Source organism: Coccomyxa subellipsoidea, assembly GCF_000258705.1.
Source record: "Coccomyxa subellipsoidea C-169, whole genome shotgun sequence".
Taxonomy (NCBI): Eukaryota; Viridiplantae; Chlorophyta; class Trebouxiophyceae; family Coccomyxaceae; genus Coccomyxa; species Coccomyxa subellipsoidea.
In genome coordinates this window covers 1,906,211-1,923,578 of record NW_005178041.1, presented here as the reverse complement: position 1 = coordinate 1,923,578, position 17,368 = coordinate 1,906,211, and the positions used below count along the sequence as shown (strand labels likewise).

The following is a 17,368-nucleotide window of genomic DNA, read 5'->3' as shown; positions in this document are numbered from 1 at the left end:
GTGGGCGACTTAATTACCAGCACATCTAGTACGATCGTGCATCAATGGAATGTACTCTCACAGAGGAAATGCAATGCTGCATCTTGCCTGCATGCCCACCATCATGGTGACTCATCTGCAAGAATCCAGTGTTTCTCTGTCGGCAAAGCATAAGGCTACAACGGATGTCTGCCTGACATGTTGGCTATCTGCAATATTGAAAATGAAAGCATGGGCCAATCGAGGTTGTAACAAGCTAAGTGATGGCTGATTTCTCTTTTCAACATAGCAAGATGTGATCAAACCTGAGCGATACAATAAAATCTCCACTTTGACAAGGATCGATGAGAAGACATCTCCTATATCGGGAGCAGAAGCCGGCGAAGAGCGGAAATGGTGGAGGCTGGCCACCCAGGGCAGCATGTGCCATCGCATTGCTCTCCTGGACTTTTATATTCTGTCCTTGTGGGACGATGGCGTTGAACAAGAGTCCCCAAAGACGCACAGAGGATTCATGCGGGGCTCAAATTGCTAGTTACCTGGCCGATCACAGCACAGGACCTCTTAAGAAGGACCCAGGTAAGTGAGGGGACGTTGGCTAAAGATCTTGAATCAACATAATCTTCATCAGAGAGGTGGTGCCTTGGATCATCAGTTGCATGTAGTGCATGCAGCTGCCGCGAAGACTGTCTTCTTTCTCCATGTCCCACGCACAGCTGGGAGAACGTATCACTCCTGCTTCCTGAAGCTGGCCACACCACCCAGCCACAGATGCGAGAAGAGCTATGACCTCCTGCGGCTCAACACCAGCATCCCAGCATGCGGACTGCTTGGCAGCCACGATGACCTCAGCATCCTGCAGTATTTGCCTTCAGATACAGCTATCGTCACACAGCTCAGGTTGCTCCCTCATCTGGCTTGCTTACATCCTGATTCACTGTCTCGACTTGCTTGTGATCTGCATTTGTTTCAATTAGGCGGCCCCTGACTGTGACTCCCCGAGCGCAGAGATCCACTCGATCGCATCCTGAGCGCCTATGAATTTACTGTGGAGGTCGCCGCGCGGGCAGTCTATGGGCGGAAACAGGCGAAGGTGAGGGGCCGTCTGATGCAGAATGCACAAATATTGGTCTTCAATTTTCTGTATCGCCTGCATGCAGTGTTGCGCGACTAATCAAAATGTAAACAGGTGGACCCTTCCAAGGTCAGCACGCGCGACGTGTGGCCCTGGTCCCTGCTTGTGCCATGGATGGAGGAGGACATCAGGTGGAGGGCGTCAAACAATGACGGCAGCTCGCTGAGTGGAAGCCTGGACCCCTATGACAACCCCTTGATCATGCCCCTGGCGCATTTTGTTGACGCCCCGATCGTGCATGAACTCCTGCACAATGGTGCGGCGCTCCAGGTAATTTGCTGCAATTTTTCCCTTCTTGCGTCTCCGCAATGCCACCAAAATGCTGCTGCCTGGGATCTGAGCACGAGGTCTCAAATCATGAACTTTCATCTACATGCAGGTGCTTGGGATCACAAATTACAGTCAATGGAAGGACACGGGAGACTTGAGGCGGTGCATGGCCGGCACGCCAAAGGCGCGGCTGCAGATCCAGCAGCTGGCCCTACAGAAGCTGGAGGCGTTTGCGCATGTGGGCATCACTGAGCGCCTGGAGGAGTCCATCCTGTCCCTGGCTGCCGCCATGCATCTGAAGATGAAGGGCCCAGCATGGAAGGTTCGCTGGTTTCTTTTGCCAGTTTAATCAGGCATCTGCTGAGCGTTATGCTGGCCTCTTAAAGTTATAGAGTTCAACACTCTACCTGAAGCAGAGAGTGACTTTTGCAAAGATGCTGTGATGGGATGCATCATCCCCGATGAAGGATGGCTGTGTGCAGGCAGCGCCAGATGCATTCCAGGCAGGGCCAGATGGAGCGCTGAGGCAGGTGAAGGAGGATGAGGAGTACTTGCATCCGGCCCCGCTGGGCCATGCATACGCGCAGTGCGTGGCTCGAGCGCGCAAGAAGGCGGCTGTGCGCAAGGCATCCTCGTTCAGCTCATTGCCTTTGCCGAAGGGCCGCAGCCTAGAATTCTCCAAGGCGTCGCGCGCGGCAATAAATCCGGCCATTCTGGCTCGCATCAGGTGTCCCTCATTGCAACTTGGGCGGCACTTGACTTGTACAGTATTCTGCAGCCAAGGCATGCCGCTATGATGCTTCAACCTGGCCTGATAAATGTTGTGTGAACGGAGCATGTTCCCAAGGGAATCATGTCTTTGAGATCTTGGTTTTTGCTCACCCAGGAACAAGAATACTGTGGATGCTGCACTGTGGGAGCGGGGACAGGAGATGTTTGCAGCAAAACTGGAGGCCCAGAGGAAAGGAGGGCTGCTGGAAACACTTCCCAGCATACCTGGTGAGGCCGTGGGGAAGGTCATTGCAGTGTCCTTACTCCATTGCTACCTGCATTGCTACCTGGCTTGCTCTTGAGCATTATGGGTGATCCAGCACGTAAGATGGCTGAGACTGACAGTATCCTTGCAGGAGGGCCGGGCCAGGGGCGTGCGCATTTAGCGGATCCCAGCCACAGCGCAAACAAAAGGGCCCAGAGATCTACAGATGAACTGAAATTCAGATAGCAGCTTGCAGAGCAATGCTTTCAAAAAGAAAGCTGCTTTGTGTGGTGGAGTGTGATGTCGTCACGTGCCTGCAGCAAGCCTTAAAAGGGATTCGATAAAGCAAATGGAGACGTGGCGTGCTCCTTGTGGGCAGTCCCACCCATTCCAGCTGATTTCAGTTCTTTGATACGATTGTATTTTTATTTAAATTGATAAAACAAGGAGAGAATTATACAAATATGTTGGATCGAAGCCTCGTAAAATGTTCGCAATTCGTGATCGTACCCAGATCACGAGCGACATGTAGGCCTGTGCTTTGCAATGCAGCTGCAGCCACTGAGAATAAAACTCTTGCGGCTGCAAAATTGAAGAAACTTGGTGACAGCGACCTTCTTGTAAGCCGTAAGTGACCTCAACCATCAGCACCTGGACAGTCTCAAATACCCAGATCATCAGATCAATCGTATTATCATATAGTTGCTCTCAAGTTGTGGTCAGCACTGCAATTGAAATCCTTTGAAATTTCATACTTAGCTATCGACGTTCACATATCTATCGGCATCCTTTTCTGTGCAGAATGCTGCTTGGGGACGATGACTTGGGGTGTCCAGAACACCGAGGCAGATGCCCACACCCAGCTGAGCTATGCCATCAATGACTCCGGAGTAAACTTCATTGATACAGCCGAAATCTATCCTGTCCCACCAAGGTACATGATCTGAGCAGCACTGAGGGGACCTGCCTGATTAGTGTGCCTTTCTCTGGACCCAAAGGCCTCAGATGACCTCTGAGTGGGCTATCGCACAATTTGCAAAACAGGGGTATCCTCGTAGACAGTCCTGTGCCTTGCATGCAAGGCACGGGTTATGAGGCAGATGTCTGGTGTGCAGTGCGGAGACACAGGGAAAGACAGATGAATACATCTCCACTTGGCTCAAAAGTCAGGCTCGTGATAAAGTAATCCTGGCGACAAAGGTGGCTGGGTATGGGAATAAGTATCTGAGAAAGAACGGAGAGCAGACTCGCATCACTGCTGAGCAAGTGGAGGAGAGCGTGGAGGGAAGCTTGAGGCGCCTGAAGACAGACTACATCGACTTGTTGCAGGTAGAATGTGATTTTGCTTGTTGACAATCCATGCTGCTTGATGAGCGGTGCTTTGTCGCTTCTTCTCCAGGCCATGCGCATTGTCAATTCTGGGTATGCGGGATTGCGGGCATGAAGCCTGTTGAAGGAAGCGAACGTCTGAGCTGTGAATATGCAATCATGCGTGATTGTTTGTGGCAGATCCACTGGCCAGACAGATATGTGCCGCTATTTGGAGCCGCCGCATACGATCCAGTGAATGAGCGAGAGGATGTGCCATTTGAGGAGCAGCTCAAAGCCCTTGAGAAGGTTGTCAAGGCTGGCAAGGTGAAACTCTGCCAGAGCCTGAAGCCACTGCGATTCCTTACTAGATACAAAGGTTCCTTGCTGTGTCAATGCAGTTTTGGAAGGGGCTGAATGTGTGCAGCTGTGCGGCTTAGGTGCGATACATTGGCGTCTCCAATGAGACATCGTACGGGGTCATGCGCTTTGTGCAGCTGGCAGAGCAGCTAGGACTCCCCAAGATAGTCAGCATCCAGAATTCATACAGTCTGCTGGTGCGCGCAGGCTCGCTCACACCTGCCGTGTGGGTTTATTGTCTATTAAGTTACAATTTCACGTTTTGCAGTCGTTTGGGGTGGCTGTTCTTGAGGCACATATCTTGGGCAGGTGAGATCTGGCTTTGAGACGGACTTGGCAGAGGTGTGTGCTCCCACCAAAACCAATGTCGGCCTCCTGGCCTACAGCCCACTGGCAGGCGGATCGCTGTCTGGGAAGTACATCGATGGCCCGGCAGAGGGCTCCCGGTTCACCCTTTTCCCAGGTGCACTTGTTTCTTGATTCCCTGGGCTGGAAGAGGAAGCAATGCCAGCTTTGCATGCCTGATCCTGTCACTTTGTTGCCGTGCATTGTATCAGGGATGCCCTCTACATGTGCAGGTTACATGGAGCGGTACACTAAGAGCCTGGCAAAGCAGGCTGTCGGCGAGTATGCACAGGTCGCCCAGAAGCATGGTCTCACTCCCACGCAGCTTGCACTGGCTTGGTGTAAATCGCGATGGAATGTTGCGTCGACAATCATAGGAGCTACCAGTCTGGAACAGCTGAAGGTGGGCAAAGTCTGCAGGAATTGATTGATTTCGAAGTTTCCCCTTCCTTTTGGCCTTGTTATAATGTTTTGTGCCACACGATGATTATGTTGCCTTTGCAGGAGAACATTGGAGCATTTGACATCGATCTTTCAGAGGAGGCCTTGAAGGATATTGACAGGGTTTACAAGCAGTTCCGCGATCCAACTACAAAGCCATTGGATGACTGAGACTTTAATACCTAAGCCAGGACATTGCAATTGCTTATCATCTGCTTGAGTGATGATCTCACTGCAATGCAAGCACTTGTTTTGGAAGCAAATCTTGCATCATAATCAGGACAATCAATAGCTCTAAACGATGTCTTAGAACCGCATGGTCTAGCCCTTGTATAATTGTCAAGGTATATCTTAATTTGTTTTACCTGCAGTATACATTCAGCAGGATGGCTGAATATCTTGACTGGAAACAGTCACAAGCATGAATGATGGGAGACTCATGGACTAAATGACAGATGTTCAGTCGCGGCTCCTTGTCAGAAGCATTACCTAGGATTGTCAATGTAACATTAAATTTCCCTGCATCAATGGCTCCAGGCTTGTTCAGACCTACCATTTGGCATCTATCAAATTTGCAAGAGATGCAGACTTTTCTACTGACTTCACTAATTGTCTATAAATCAGCGGATACGTTCAAATAAATTCTACCAAGCAGTTTAGGTTTACACGTTGCATTTGAGCGACCAGCCCAACAATTGTCATCGCAGGCTGCCTACAGGAGAAGTTGACGCAGTGTTTGTGGCAGTGACAGCGATTGGCGTGGCCGCCTGCAAGTTGCCGCTCAGCAGGGCTGTGCTCTCAGCAGCCGCGCTCGACAAACACGACTCAGCCTCAACCCCTCCTGTGGGTGGCGCCTGATCCTGCAATCACAGGCAGCCGTCAGCCTCACACTGCACCACCGCCACTGGCAACCGCAGACCACTCACAGGAGCCCTGTCCTTGTCAGTCTGATATGGAGCAACCCCAGCTGAAGCCACACTGGACGGAAAGAAACATACTGCGTGCTGGAGGGCCGCTGTTCCCCAGCAGCAGGTGCCTGCTGGACATGAGGAGACAGCGGAGGCAGAGGGGCGCATGCACGCACCTGTGCCTGGGACAGGGCAGCTGGGATGGGCATGGAGCGGGGCACCAGCCACACCAGAGGCACCAGGATGGCCCAGGCCAGCAGCTGCATGATGGCCGTTATGAGAAAGGCCGCCCCAAAGCCCCACTTCGCTATCATGAACCCCCCAAACGCTGCCGAGCCCGACCAGGAGAACACAAACAGCGAGTCCAAGCTGTTCCACCGCGCACGGGCACTCTGCAGCCAGGCAGCATGCGTCAGGCCCTGCCTTGCCCCAGACAGCCACAGACATCACTGCATCATGAACCACAGTGCAAGCCACTCACAACGGCTGGAATGAAGAGGGCTGCCAAAAACAATCTGAATAGTTAGAGGACCATGGCAAGGCTACCTTTGGCACGAAGTCCATCAGGATGGACTTCTGCAGGGCGTATGTCGAATTGTTGGCCATCGTCCGCAGCAGATAGACGCAGACAACCAGCGGCGGATTCCGCCACATCCCCTGATCCAAGCTCATCCACACCAGCAGGAACCCTCCCAGCAGCTTCACAGCTGATATTGCATGCACACGCCCTGCGGACAAGCACCACATCAAGTCACACATCCAACCAGAAACGACTTGACAAAGGCACCTACTGCTGTCTGCTTAGTGCAACGGAGCAGCCTGCTTAAAGACTGCACAGGGGCACCCTTCTGTCTACACATGAAGACATTCCACTGATCACTGCCAAGGTAATAGGTGGCAGGTGCGTACCGATGCAGAGCGCTAGCGGGTGCATGGCGTAGGACGAGAGCGCGAGCAGAAAGGGCACGGCGGCAGCCATCCCCTGAAAGGTGATCGCCAAAACCCGGAAGTCAGACCCTTACTGCCACGCGCAGTCTGCAGCAAATGCAGAGTGTATGCTGCCTCAGCAGCTGCATGTGTTGGCCGTTTCCTGTTCTTTTCTCACCTGGACGGCCATGGGGCTCAGCTGCACCTCCTGGATCCAGAACACCGGGAAGAACTTGATGGTCATGCCGGATGCCAGCCCATAAACCGTGTCGGAGGCCGCCAGCAGGTATGGCACCGCCGTCGGCGTCAGGCACAGCCACCGCTCCCTGCCGCCCGTTCCCTTCCTCTCCCCTGGCCCCTCCTCTGCACCAATAAAGTCTGCTCAGCTCATGTGTCCCAGCTCTTTACATCACTGTCTACCTCTCCAGGTAGCGTGCTGCATTAAACTCCGGACTCGATTACAATTGGCAGCGCCAACTTGGCGCGTGGCTTTTCACAGGTCTTTGTCATTTTCACTGAAGCAATCAAACATTTGTGCGACGATGAGCATTTGGCGTGGCCAGCCCCTGCTACACAGAGGAGAAAGGAGTCCTTCACTTGCGGCAAAGGAGGAGCGCACCGACATCCTTTTGCGGCTGCAGCAGAGCTTCGGTGATGGGGCCGGCTTCGGCATCCAGGGAGTTGTCGTCGTTGAACATGAAGATAGTGCAGATGGGCACGAGCGCGACGGCCATGCCAATGAGCACCACGGCGCCCAGAGTGTGCAGCGACCAGCTGTTGCCGCGCAGCCAGAACAGCAGCGCCGCCAGCAGCGGCCCGATCGCGCTCGCCAGGTAGTTGCTGCTGTACATCAGCGTGTAGATGCGGTCCCGGCCACCTGCACGCACCGGGACACCTCATTCCATGTATTACACTTGTTGTGAGTTTCCTCCTGCTGAATGGGCAGAGGGGCATCTGCAGACAAGCTAGAGGTCGAGGTAAACTCAATCTGTTGGACTCGTCACATCCGAGCACAACACCATGCATGGACAGCGCATGGATCAAGGCACAGTGCAGCTGGGAGCGCACCTGTTGGCACAGAGTCTGCAAACAGGGAGTCCACGATCGGCCAGGACCCGTAGGCAGCCCCCCACAGGGCCATTGCCCCACAGAGCAGCAGGAACTTGTTGTCGGTGGTGATGTGCAGCAGTGACACATCGTATTGTGGGGCGAGGACGGCATACACCGTCAAGATAATGGCTAAGGCATTTACCGCTGCAGTGGCTCTCAGCACGCGGTCCCTCCGCGTGCGATCAGCCACCCACCCAGCTGTAATGCAGCAAACATCAATTTATGCACCAGGCACACAGCTGCAACCTGGAAGCCGAGTGTCACTCTTCAACTCCTCATGCAGAAACAGGGAGCACTCACCGGGGAAGCCTGCCAGAGCTGTGCATGTGCCTTGCAAGCCTTCAATTAGACCCACAGCCTGTGTAAAATTGGAAGGAATTAGGTGGTGTCCCATCAGGCGTTGCCACTTGCTGGATAAATGAAGCAAAACTGACCTGACTGGAGTAGTTCTCGAGGATGTAGATATACTGAGGCAGCGCATTGTAATCCCATATCCCTTGTGCCAAGCTTGACGAGAATCTAAAGGCAAACGTTGCTATGATGTTTTTATTCATCACGATTTTAGACCGATTTCAAGAAATACTTGCAGCACAAATACACACAGATTTCGATCATGGAATCTACATTATTATCAAACATCAGTTTCTGATCGTGGATCAAGGTGCATCATGACTTGCTCCAGCTTCAACTCTTGCTCAGTTTTGGGTGCACGTGGGGTGAATTCACTCGCGGTCTCGCTGGCCGTGACGTGGCCAAGATCGTGCTGCATTACAGGAGCACGACAAGCATGATTGCGAGCATTCTTGCAGGACCGCACATTGAAGTTTGATCTTGTGACCCTCACTTGGGTCATAGGTGCAGGCATACACAGTGGTTGTGACAGATACGTGTTCGAGGGATTGTAAGTATGCTGAGGCAGGGGCGACGGTGCTCTGTCCTGCTGAATGGCTTGCATGATGCCGTCGCGGTTGCAGGAAAAACATCTTGGGAAGCACAGGTCGTCGATCGCGTGCTTTCCGGCAGGTTGGCCGGCACATCAGGGGCCAGCCTCACCTCTGGCTCTGCCCAGGCATTTCTGGGGGCAGAGCCTCTAACTCTACGTTCTGTGCAGCGCGCTTTTGCGTCTTTGGCACGACAGCAGGGCGTGCAGACAACAGTGGCCAGGAGTCTGCGGCAGGTGTGAGCTCGTGCTTGGGCTCATCCTCCCCTGTTTGTCTGTGTTGATATATTTTGTGAGGGCTCTTGTGCGAGTTCTGGTATGCACCTCTGTATGTATTTTGTTCAAGGAGTCGTCGTAGACAATGGCCTTGACCAGGTTGTTTTCTGTTGCAGGCTGAAAGCCCACTGCCCTTCTTTGCTAGGAGATTTTTCTCAACAGAACCACCCCCAAGGAAAGGTGAGCTCGTCATGTACACCATTGGGATGTGTTGTTTGAGCTCACAGATTGTATTAGCAGAGCCAAATGCTGTGTGGTTGCTGTTGTGCAGGGTGGGAGAAGTTCTATCCTAAAGGGAAGGCAAGACGTCCTGGAGAAAAAGGTATGGTGCAGTGTTCATATGCAGGACTGTGCCCTTGATAGCGTGTTGCTTGCTGCGTGCATGCAGAATCTTGTCTAAAGCATGAAAGCTTGTGTCTCAGATGCAAAGGAGGGCGAGAACCCAAAGACGCAGGGAAACCAAACAGCCCTGACGGGCCAGGCAGCCACTCTCCTGGCGCTGCTGGGCATCGGTGCGCTGCTCGCGAACCTGGGCCGTCCCGATGCACAGGAGATCAGCTTCCAGCACTTCAAGACACAGCTGCTGTCGCGCGGGCTGGTTGACAAAGTGGAGGTCACGAACAAGACCACCGCAAAGGTCTTTGTGCGCACGGGAGCCAAGTGCGCCACATTCTCTTTCCGTGGTGTCTGCATCTTGCTGTCTTATTGTTTATCCTGTCATCTGCGTCTTGTCCAAGCTCTGTGAATGCTTTGAAAGCCACACCTGTGCTGAAACTTGTGCGCCTGGGGTGGAGCAGGCACGCCGACACAGACGGGTTCCAGACGCCGGGCGCACAGCAGGAAAAGGCAGCTGGAGGCAGCCAGTACAAGTTCTTCTTCAACATCGGCAGCATAGACAGCTTTGAGCGCAAGATGGAGGAGGCGCAGGAGGACCTGGGCTGGTCGCCCTCCTCCTGGGTGCCCATCACCTATGCCAACGAGCTGAGCTGGCAGCAGGAGCTGCTGCGCCTGGCGCCCACCATCCTGCTCATTGCCGGCTACGTGTGGTTCACGCGCCGCCAGCTGGGCGGCCTCGGCGGTCAGGGCCCCGGCGGCCGCGGCATCTTCAATGTCGGCAAGGCGCAGGCATGCGCACCCTTCCTCGACATTTCTATCCGGAGTAAAATTGCCCAGTTTATTTGCCTTCATTGGTGTTCACCACGCACGAAAAAAATTATAAAGATGTAAAGACGGAGATTGAGAAGCTGGCAAGGTGGCTCTGTATTGGGCTGTGGACTGATATAAAGATTCGCGTGCAGATCTCTGTGCTGGACAAGAATGCCAAGGACAAGATCATGTTCAAGGACGTGGCTGGCTGCGATGAGGCCAAGGCAGAGATCATGGAGTTTGTAAATTTCCTGAAGAGCCCAGGCAAGTACAAGGACCTTGGCGCAAAGATCCCCAAGGGCGCCCTCCTCGTCGGACCTCCCGGCACCGGCAAGACTCTCCTAGGTGCGCACACCTTCTGTACCTCTTCCTGGGTGTAATTGTCTCTGCATACAGCCTGTGATTGGCATTCAGTACCACAGCAGAACACCTCAAAGCAGTCAATATGACCCAATTGGTGTGCTGTGCAGCTAAAGCAACGGCCGGTGAGGCGCAAGTGCCATTCCTGTCCATCGCCGGCTCAGACTTCATGGAGATGTTTGTGGGAGTGGGGCCAGCGCGCGTGAGGGACCTGTTCGCCCAAGCTCGCGCCCAGGCGCCCTCCATCATCTTCATCGGTGAGCCCCGCACTCACCAATCCCAGTCCATTTGCATGCAGGCTCAATCAATAAACCGCATGTGGCTGCGTACTCTGCTGCCTTCAAGAAGCTTTGCTGTGTCAGGGAAGTAACAGACATGTGTGCACTGTGCAGATGAGATTGACGCCATCGGGCGCGCCAGGGGCCGCGGCGGGTTTGCCGGGGGCAATGACGAGCGCGAGAACACGCTGAACCAGCTGCTGGTGGAGATGGACGGTTTTGCCACCACGCAAGGCGTCATCGTGCTCGCCGGCACCAACCGACCCGATATCCTAGACAACGCCCTCCTCCGCCCCGGCCGGTGAGCCCTCCCTACCCTCCCATGCTTCCGCCGCAATCATGGGGTCAGGTTGAGGGCAATTACAAACATGCCCCATGGCCCAGAACGCACTTGATGAGCCATGCAGAATCCGTAGTGCTGCGGCAGCGATCTAAGGAGGGCTACTGCGTGTCGCTGGATTGTGGCTGATGTTGTGTCTGGGCGCGTGTGCAGGTTTGACAGGCAGATCTCCATTGACCGCCCGGACATTACTGGGCGCGAGCAGATCTTCCGCATCCACCTGGCCAAGCTGAAGCTGGACAATCCCGTGGAGTACTTCAGCGAGCGCCTGGCTGCGCTGTCGCCGGGCTTCGCGGGCGCCGACATCGCCAATGTGTGCAATGAGGCCGCCCTCATCGCGGCGCGCGCCGGCAAGGACTTTGTCAGCATGGTTGACTTTGAGGCTGCCACCGACCGCGTAATTGGTGGTCTTGAGAAGAAGAACAAGGTGTGCCTCTCTCCCTGCTGACACCCCTCGCGCCACTGCGCCACGGTCAGCTCTGTATTCCACCGTAGAGCCCATGCTGCCGTTGTGGGGAGACCCGGAAGAGGACAGCACTGGACCAGACAAAAGTTAGGAAGCCTTGGTGTCATTGTGAGGCATGTGCTGAGAGGCAAACATTCGAGGTGTTCATTTCTTGGGGCAGGTGATCAGCGTGGTGGAGAGGAAGACTGTGGCGTTCCACGAAGCTGGGCATGCGGTGGTGGCCTGGTTCCTGGAATATGCGGAGCCGCTGCTCAAGGTCAGCATCGTGCCGCGCGGCACGGCGGCGCTGGGCTTTGCGCAGTATCTGCCCAACGAGAATCTGCTGATGACCATGGAGCAGATGCGCGACATGACCTGCATGGCCCTGGGCGGCCGAGCCGCCGAGCAGATCATGCTCGGCAAGATCTCCACAGGTGCCTCCCTTTCCACACCCTCCTTGGAATATATGCTGCACGAGGTGCTGGGCAGTCTTTCCCTTCTCTGGATCCTCATGCAAAGAACGATGGCTTGTGCATTGTTGTAGGACCTGTGGTGGTTTTTCATGGCTGAACAGATGCGGGTATGGTGACTGATGCATGCATGCATGTGAATGGGGTGCAGGTGCCCAGAATGACCTGGAGCGAGTCACCAAGATGGCGTACGCCCAGGTGGCCATCTACGGCATGAACAAGAAGGTGGGCCTGGTGTCCTTCCCGGCCGAGGACGGCCAGTTCAGCAAGCCCTACTCCGACGAGACCGCGCAGCTCATCGACAAGGAGGTGCGTGAGATGGTCAACGACGCGTACGAGCGCACCCTGGAGCTGCTGACCGAGAAGAAGGACCTGGTGGAGAAGCTGGCTCTAACCCTCCTGGAGAAAGAGGTGCGCCGGTCCCTGCTACCTGTGCTGTCGGCCGCTGCCGCTGCCTGGACTGTCGCTTGCAAAGAAAGACATCTCTTTCAAAGCACCCCAGCCAGGACAGATATGATCCTTGATCTGGAGGCATTGGTGTGTATCATATTTTTTACTTGATTTGCTCGCCGTTGAGCAACACTCTGTTGTTAGCATGTTGCCCATCCGAGTTGGTGTCTTGTGAATTGGAACCTTTGCGAGGATTGTGTTGACAGGCAAGAGCTGTGGTGCAGGTTGTGAACTCCGAGGACCTGACTGAGATCCTGGGCGAGCGCCCGTACAGATCTGCGGAGCTGCGCAACATTGACAAATTCCGCGATGGCTTTGCCAAGAAGATTGAGGATGCGGCGACAGTCGTGAAGGACGCTGCCGCCGCAGCCGCACAGGAGGCGGCAAAGCTGGGGAAGCAGGTCAGCGGAACAGGGCAGCCAGACCTCAACCTTAACCTTGAGGGCAAGGTGGTGGCAACATGAGGTTGTGTGCTGAGTGGCCCCTGCCACGCTGAAAAGAAAGGGCCTGCTGCAGTCGTTTTTGTTGGGGTGTCTGCTCTGGCCTGCGTGCTCTCCACTGATGTGATTGTAGTGACATAAAATAGGTCGCACACAGTGATTAAACTTTGGGGTTGGGTGGTCCCTGTACAACAGAAAACACTGGCGATCTTTATCAAGTTAACTGAAACCTTCATGTCAAGTATGGTCACGATTTTTCACCTGAAGAACAGAGGATTGCTTATTAGTCACTACAGGGTTGATCACATTTGCTGGAAGACCATTGACAAAACCTGTCATGGTCATTTGTAAAGTATAGCAGTCCCTAACTTGGCGCTCGCACCGACTGTTATGCAAGCACTCTCCTGCTGGTTTGCAAAATCCTTCGACGACATGCTCAGGCTTGACCCCAAATACAGTCGAGCGTGTGTGTAGTTGTCAAGGTATCTGAAGTATTTCAGCTAGCTAAGAGGAGTAATGCATGAGATCATCTACATTGCTGTCTTTGGCAAGCAATGCATTAGTTTGCAGTGGATTATTCTCAAGTGTTCCTCGCACAGCACCTAGCAGATGTCGGCCTCAATTCCAGAACATGTAATACATAGTAAGGTACGAACGATGATTACAAGATGCCATCATGAGACTCTCGCTAGACACTTCGTGACCGCTTCTGTACTTTGCACCAAAGGACTGTGCGAGCATCACTTCTGACAACATCCACGGGCAGCAGAAGATCCTGAAGAACGCCTTGTCCCTCCGCAGACATCAGCAACATCATTAGGAACTGCTCCTCCCCAAGATCACATGCAGCCACCTGCAGATCACACCAGACGTTCTCGGGTGAGTAATGCTAAATGCGTGTCATCAAAGCTGCACTAGAAAAGTGATCAAGCATACCAGACAGCTGTTGGCAACAGGTCAGGCTCACCTCAGACGATGGAGTTTGCGGCTGAGGCAATACGGGGCCACAGGTCTGCGCACTCCTTTGCCACGGGGCCTGTGATGGCAGAACCTGCACACAACCAGCAGAACAGTCATGGTCAGTTGCACGCAAGAGACGGCCAGCCAGCAACAGCAGCAGGTCTCATGCACTACCAGGGACATGAAACATTGGGGATCGCACCCTTCATCTCTCCCTTGGGGTTGACAATCACGCCGGCATTGTCTTCAAAGTATATGAAAACCCCATCTTTCCTCCTCCAAGGCTTGCGCTGCCGCACCACCACTGCCGGCATCACTGAAAGCAACACACAGCGACTTGTCAAGCGCATCAATTGCTTGGAGCGGAAGGTTCCCAGGCGAGTTGCTCAGCAAAACTCACTCTGTTCACAGCTCAGATCCAGTGCACCCAGACAACTCCCAAAGCCGAAATTGATATAAGTCTAATACCTAGGCATCTTCAAAGAGTCCAACATAGCGAATATCTTTGGCAAAAGTGAAGCAGTCACTGGGAAGAAATCATGAAAACATCAACGTTTGGAAACCCAACGCTACTGCAAAAGTCGAGAAAACATTACAGCTATTTGGAATCACTCACCCTTCTTACGCAGGTCAGGCTTTCCCTTCTTGACTGTGGCCATCACCATATCTCCGCAAGCAGCTGAGGGCAGACGATTCAGTCGGGCACCCCAGCCCACCACTGAGATGACGTACAGGTTCTTGGCGCCAGTGTTGTCTGCACAGTTAAGAATAGCTCCCACAGGCAGCCCCAGGGACATCCGAAATTTGTTTCCAGCTGCACCACCTCTTCCTCTCTTGGACGCCATCTTTGGCAATCTGCAAGGACAGCAGCACAGCGATCAGCCCACTGTCCTCTCCAACACGTACAGAATAATCTTCATAAACACAAAAGAGCAAGCTCACCTTCGAGGCGGACGAATGTGAGGAATGGGAGCGAGGCGGCTAGCTGCATGAGACTTAAGGCGGGGCCGAGATGCGGCCAGGATACGCTCACGACACTGTCTCGGAAACAATTTTCTCCTGTTTCCATTCTCAATGTCCAATTCGATCCTGTCCATCATTGATGGTAATATTGACAACAAGTGTACTCGTTCTCGAAACCATCAATTGCCACAAACGAGTGCAGGGAAAATCTATGCTGGTGCATCACTTCAAAGTGATCCTGTCAACTCATCTGTCTGATGCTGAGAAGCAATGCCTCGAAATTGCTTGCAAGAGCTGTGCAAGCGGCTTGCAAAACTCCATCCATTGCAGCTGACGCAGAGCCCTTAAGGAGGCAGTTTTCTAGTGCTGTGCTTCAGAGCATCCCTTGGAGGGATGATACATCGGTACATTTTAGGGCCCATTCACAATTCAGATGGACTCCTGATAGCTTGCTTGGCTCTTCTGGCCGATGCTACAGCACTGAGCCAGATTCGATGAGCAGCCAAAGTCCTCTCAGCAGTAGTTTTGCTGCTGACAGCTCAGGTTCCCTCCCATCTCTCTCTCGAGTCCCACCTCTCGAGTCCCGCCACTTTGCCAGATCTATCTGCATGTTTTCAGGAAGGTAGAACTTAGTCTGATCCTGCACGGTTGCAACAGGAGAACCTGATTCCCCATACAGCGTTCTGGCAATACTACAGGCCGCTCATCTGGGAGAACTGGATGCCCTGACATCTGCTAGCGAGGAGTCCTGGATCCTCAGCAGACTCTTCCAGCAGCTGCTCTCATTTGTACACAGTGGCACTCAGACACCATGGTACGGCAAGAGCACAAGACCAGCACTCTCAGCGTCCGTGCATCATCTTCCTGTTGCCCCAAACCTTTTATTATAAAGGATTTAATAACATGAAGCTGCGCAGGTGGCTCACCATAATCTACACGACGATAGGAGCTCGTTTGCTGACACTCCCCCTCGTCGTCAAGCAGCAACGGAACACCGCGAATATGACAGTGCGTCTCTGGTGTCTGTCCCTGCATGCTTCATCTGTTGCCTTCTTCTGTTGCTTACAGTGTTGTACTTTCAGGTTGGAAGCACATTGGGGAAGGCATGAGGTTTGTCCGGTGTGATGCAGATGGCTCGGCCAGAAATGATGGCACTGAAAGACTGGTACACTGAAGAGACTGCGGTGAGTGACTTCTGAAAGAGATTGGATCCTCCAATTGTGTGAGCTCAACTGCAGTTGCTGGAACGCTTCACCGGGCACGCTGATCTGAACGGTGGCTTGCCCGCAGAGAGGCAATCCAAAAGCAACCACGGAGTACCAACAGCGGCTGGCAAACCTGTGGCAGAAGTACGACTGCAATCCCTTCAAGAGCATGCTGGGCATCCTGGCCCAGGCGCCGCTCTTCATTGGCTTCTTCTCTGCCCTGCGAGCCCTGTCTGCCGCCAAGGTAAGTTCCTCCTGAGTGCTGCACCCTGGGCACTGATGAACCCTGCCAGTGCAGTGTCAGAAGGCGCCCATACGTTGGATGGCTTGGGCTGGTGGGGGGCGCTATAGAAACCGCGCACTGTGCCTACAGTTAATTGGGTCTTGCTTGGATCTGGCGAGTCCATCAAGGGGTAAGATTTGTGGCAGCTTTTACATGCAGCTTGTCTGCAGACGCTTCTTGCCTCTGGCAGCAAAAGCATATCATCGTAATAATGCTTTGGATGAAGCGCCTCAGATGCAGGCATGTGCTTTGCCAAGTGCCCAATGCTGTTGGCAGGTGCCGTCGATGACAGAAGGCGGCGTGGCATGGTTCACGGACCTGACGCTGGCGGACCCGTATTATGCGCTGCCGATCATGTCTAGCGCGGTGTTCCTGCTGACGGTGGAGCTGGGCGCGGCGGACGGCATGCAGGGGCAGGACGAGGCGATGCTGCGGCGCATGAAGAACATCTTCCGAGCAATCGGCGTCGCCATGGTGCCCCTCACCGCATCATTCCCCCAGGTGAACCCTCCCAAGCTCAGACCGTTTCCTATTATGCAGCCAGGTGCACTGATATGATGACAGTGCACCTGGCTGCATAATAGGCTTCTGCATGCGATTAGCTTTCAGTGCATCCTGCTCCAGGAAGATGTCCCTGTCAGGCCCGGATTCTTCAGCTGTTCACGGACGAGGCTGATAGTGATGTGTGCAGACATGACCAGCTAGAGTGTGGAATGACAGATGTCACATGTGCTAACGACTGTCTGTCTGGTGGGGGTGCAGGGCGTGTTCTTGTATTGGGTGACCTCCAACATCTTCTCCCTGGGTCAATCGGTGCTATTCAAATTGCCGGCCGTACGCAAGACGCTGAAGCTGCCAGACCTGGCCAAGATGCGAGCGACAGCCACAGGATTGCCGATCACAGAGGCTGGGAAGCCCTTGGTTACATTTGCGCAGCCTCCCAAGCAAAGGAAGGCCAAGACAACATAATTGCTACACGTAGAGCAAAATGTCCATTTTGTGCACATGGTATTTTATTCGTTCTGTACAACGTCCTGATGCACAACTCACAGA

At 53.7% G+C, this 17,368-nt stretch overlaps 6 protein-coding genes across 6 annotated transcripts; 4 read left to right on the top strand and 2 right to left on the bottom strand.

Moving 5' to 3' along the window:
* Positions 1-452: 452 nt before the first annotated feature.
* COCSUDRAFT_83578 (hypothetical protein) lies at positions 453-2,541 on the top strand (the record flags this gene model as incomplete). Its single annotated transcript, XM_005651506.1, has 8 exons — positions 453-558; positions 696-840; positions 988-1,072; positions 1,169-1,384; positions 1,494-1,706; positions 1,867-2,111; positions 2,271-2,400; positions 2,512-2,541. 8 exons carry the CDS (start codon positions 453-455, stop codon positions 2,539-2,541), a joined length of 1,170 nt encoding a protein of 389 aa, XP_005651563.1.
* Positions 2,542-3,178: 637 nt separating this feature from the next.
* On the top strand, positions 3,179-4,985 carry COCSUDRAFT_35161 (Aldo/keto reductase; the record flags this gene model as incomplete). Its single annotated transcript, XM_005651102.1, has 7 exons — positions 3,179-3,294; positions 3,476-3,689; positions 3,870-3,995; positions 4,109-4,225; positions 4,338-4,491; positions 4,607-4,776; positions 4,878-4,985. 7 exons carry the CDS (start codon positions 3,179-3,181, stop codon positions 4,983-4,985), a joined length of 1,005 nt encoding a protein of 334 aa, XP_005651159.1.
* A 527-nt stretch (positions 4,986-5,512) lies between these two features.
* COCSUDRAFT_39661 (MFS general substrate transporter) lies at positions 5,513-8,085 on the bottom strand (the record flags this gene model as incomplete). The annotated part of the gene is made up of 8 exons (XM_005651101.1): positions 5,513-5,674; positions 5,899-6,114; positions 6,269-6,450; positions 6,632-6,704; positions 6,828-7,012; positions 7,269-7,526; positions 7,718-7,929; positions 8,060-8,085. The coding sequence occupies 8 exons, from the start codon at positions 8,083-8,085 to the stop codon at positions 5,513-5,515; spliced, it is 1,314 nt and encodes a 437-aa protein (XP_005651158.1).
* Positions 8,086-9,378: 1,293 nt separating this feature from the next.
* On the top strand, positions 9,379-12,928 carry COCSUDRAFT_12248 (ATP-dependent metallopeptidase Hfl; the record flags this gene model as incomplete). The annotated part of the gene is made up of 9 exons (XM_005651100.1): positions 9,379-9,635; positions 9,770-10,085; positions 10,262-10,466; positions 10,592-10,738; positions 10,874-11,060; positions 11,253-11,526; positions 11,726-11,978; positions 12,166-12,425; positions 12,689-12,928. The coding sequence occupies 9 exons, from the start codon at positions 9,379-9,381 to the stop codon at positions 12,926-12,928; spliced, it is 2,139 nt and encodes a 712-aa protein (XP_005651157.1).
* A 522-nt stretch (positions 12,929-13,450) lies between these two features.
* Positions 13,451-14,813, bottom strand: COCSUDRAFT_52401 (ribosomal protein L14b/L23e). Its single transcript, XM_005651099.1, has 5 exons — positions 14,807-14,813; positions 14,481-14,719; positions 14,067-14,180; positions 13,872-13,955; positions 13,451-13,757 (listed from the first exon to the last, which is right to left on the bottom strand). Exons 2-4 carry the CDS (start codon positions 14,707-14,709, stop codon positions 13,873-13,875), a joined length of 426 nt encoding a protein of 141 aa, XP_005651156.1. The 5' UTR covers positions 14,710-14,719; positions 14,807-14,813; the 3' UTR covers positions 13,451-13,757; position 13,872.
* Positions 14,814-15,730: 917 nt separating this feature from the next.
* Positions 15,731-17,284, top strand: COCSUDRAFT_39658 (hypothetical protein; the record flags this gene model as incomplete). Its single annotated transcript, XM_005651098.1, has 5 exons — positions 15,731-15,835; positions 15,958-16,011; positions 16,118-16,276; positions 16,592-16,816; positions 17,078-17,284. 5 exons carry the CDS (start codon positions 15,731-15,733, stop codon positions 17,282-17,284), a joined length of 750 nt encoding a protein of 249 aa, XP_005651155.1.
* Between the last annotated feature and the right edge of the window lie 84 nt (positions 17,285-17,368).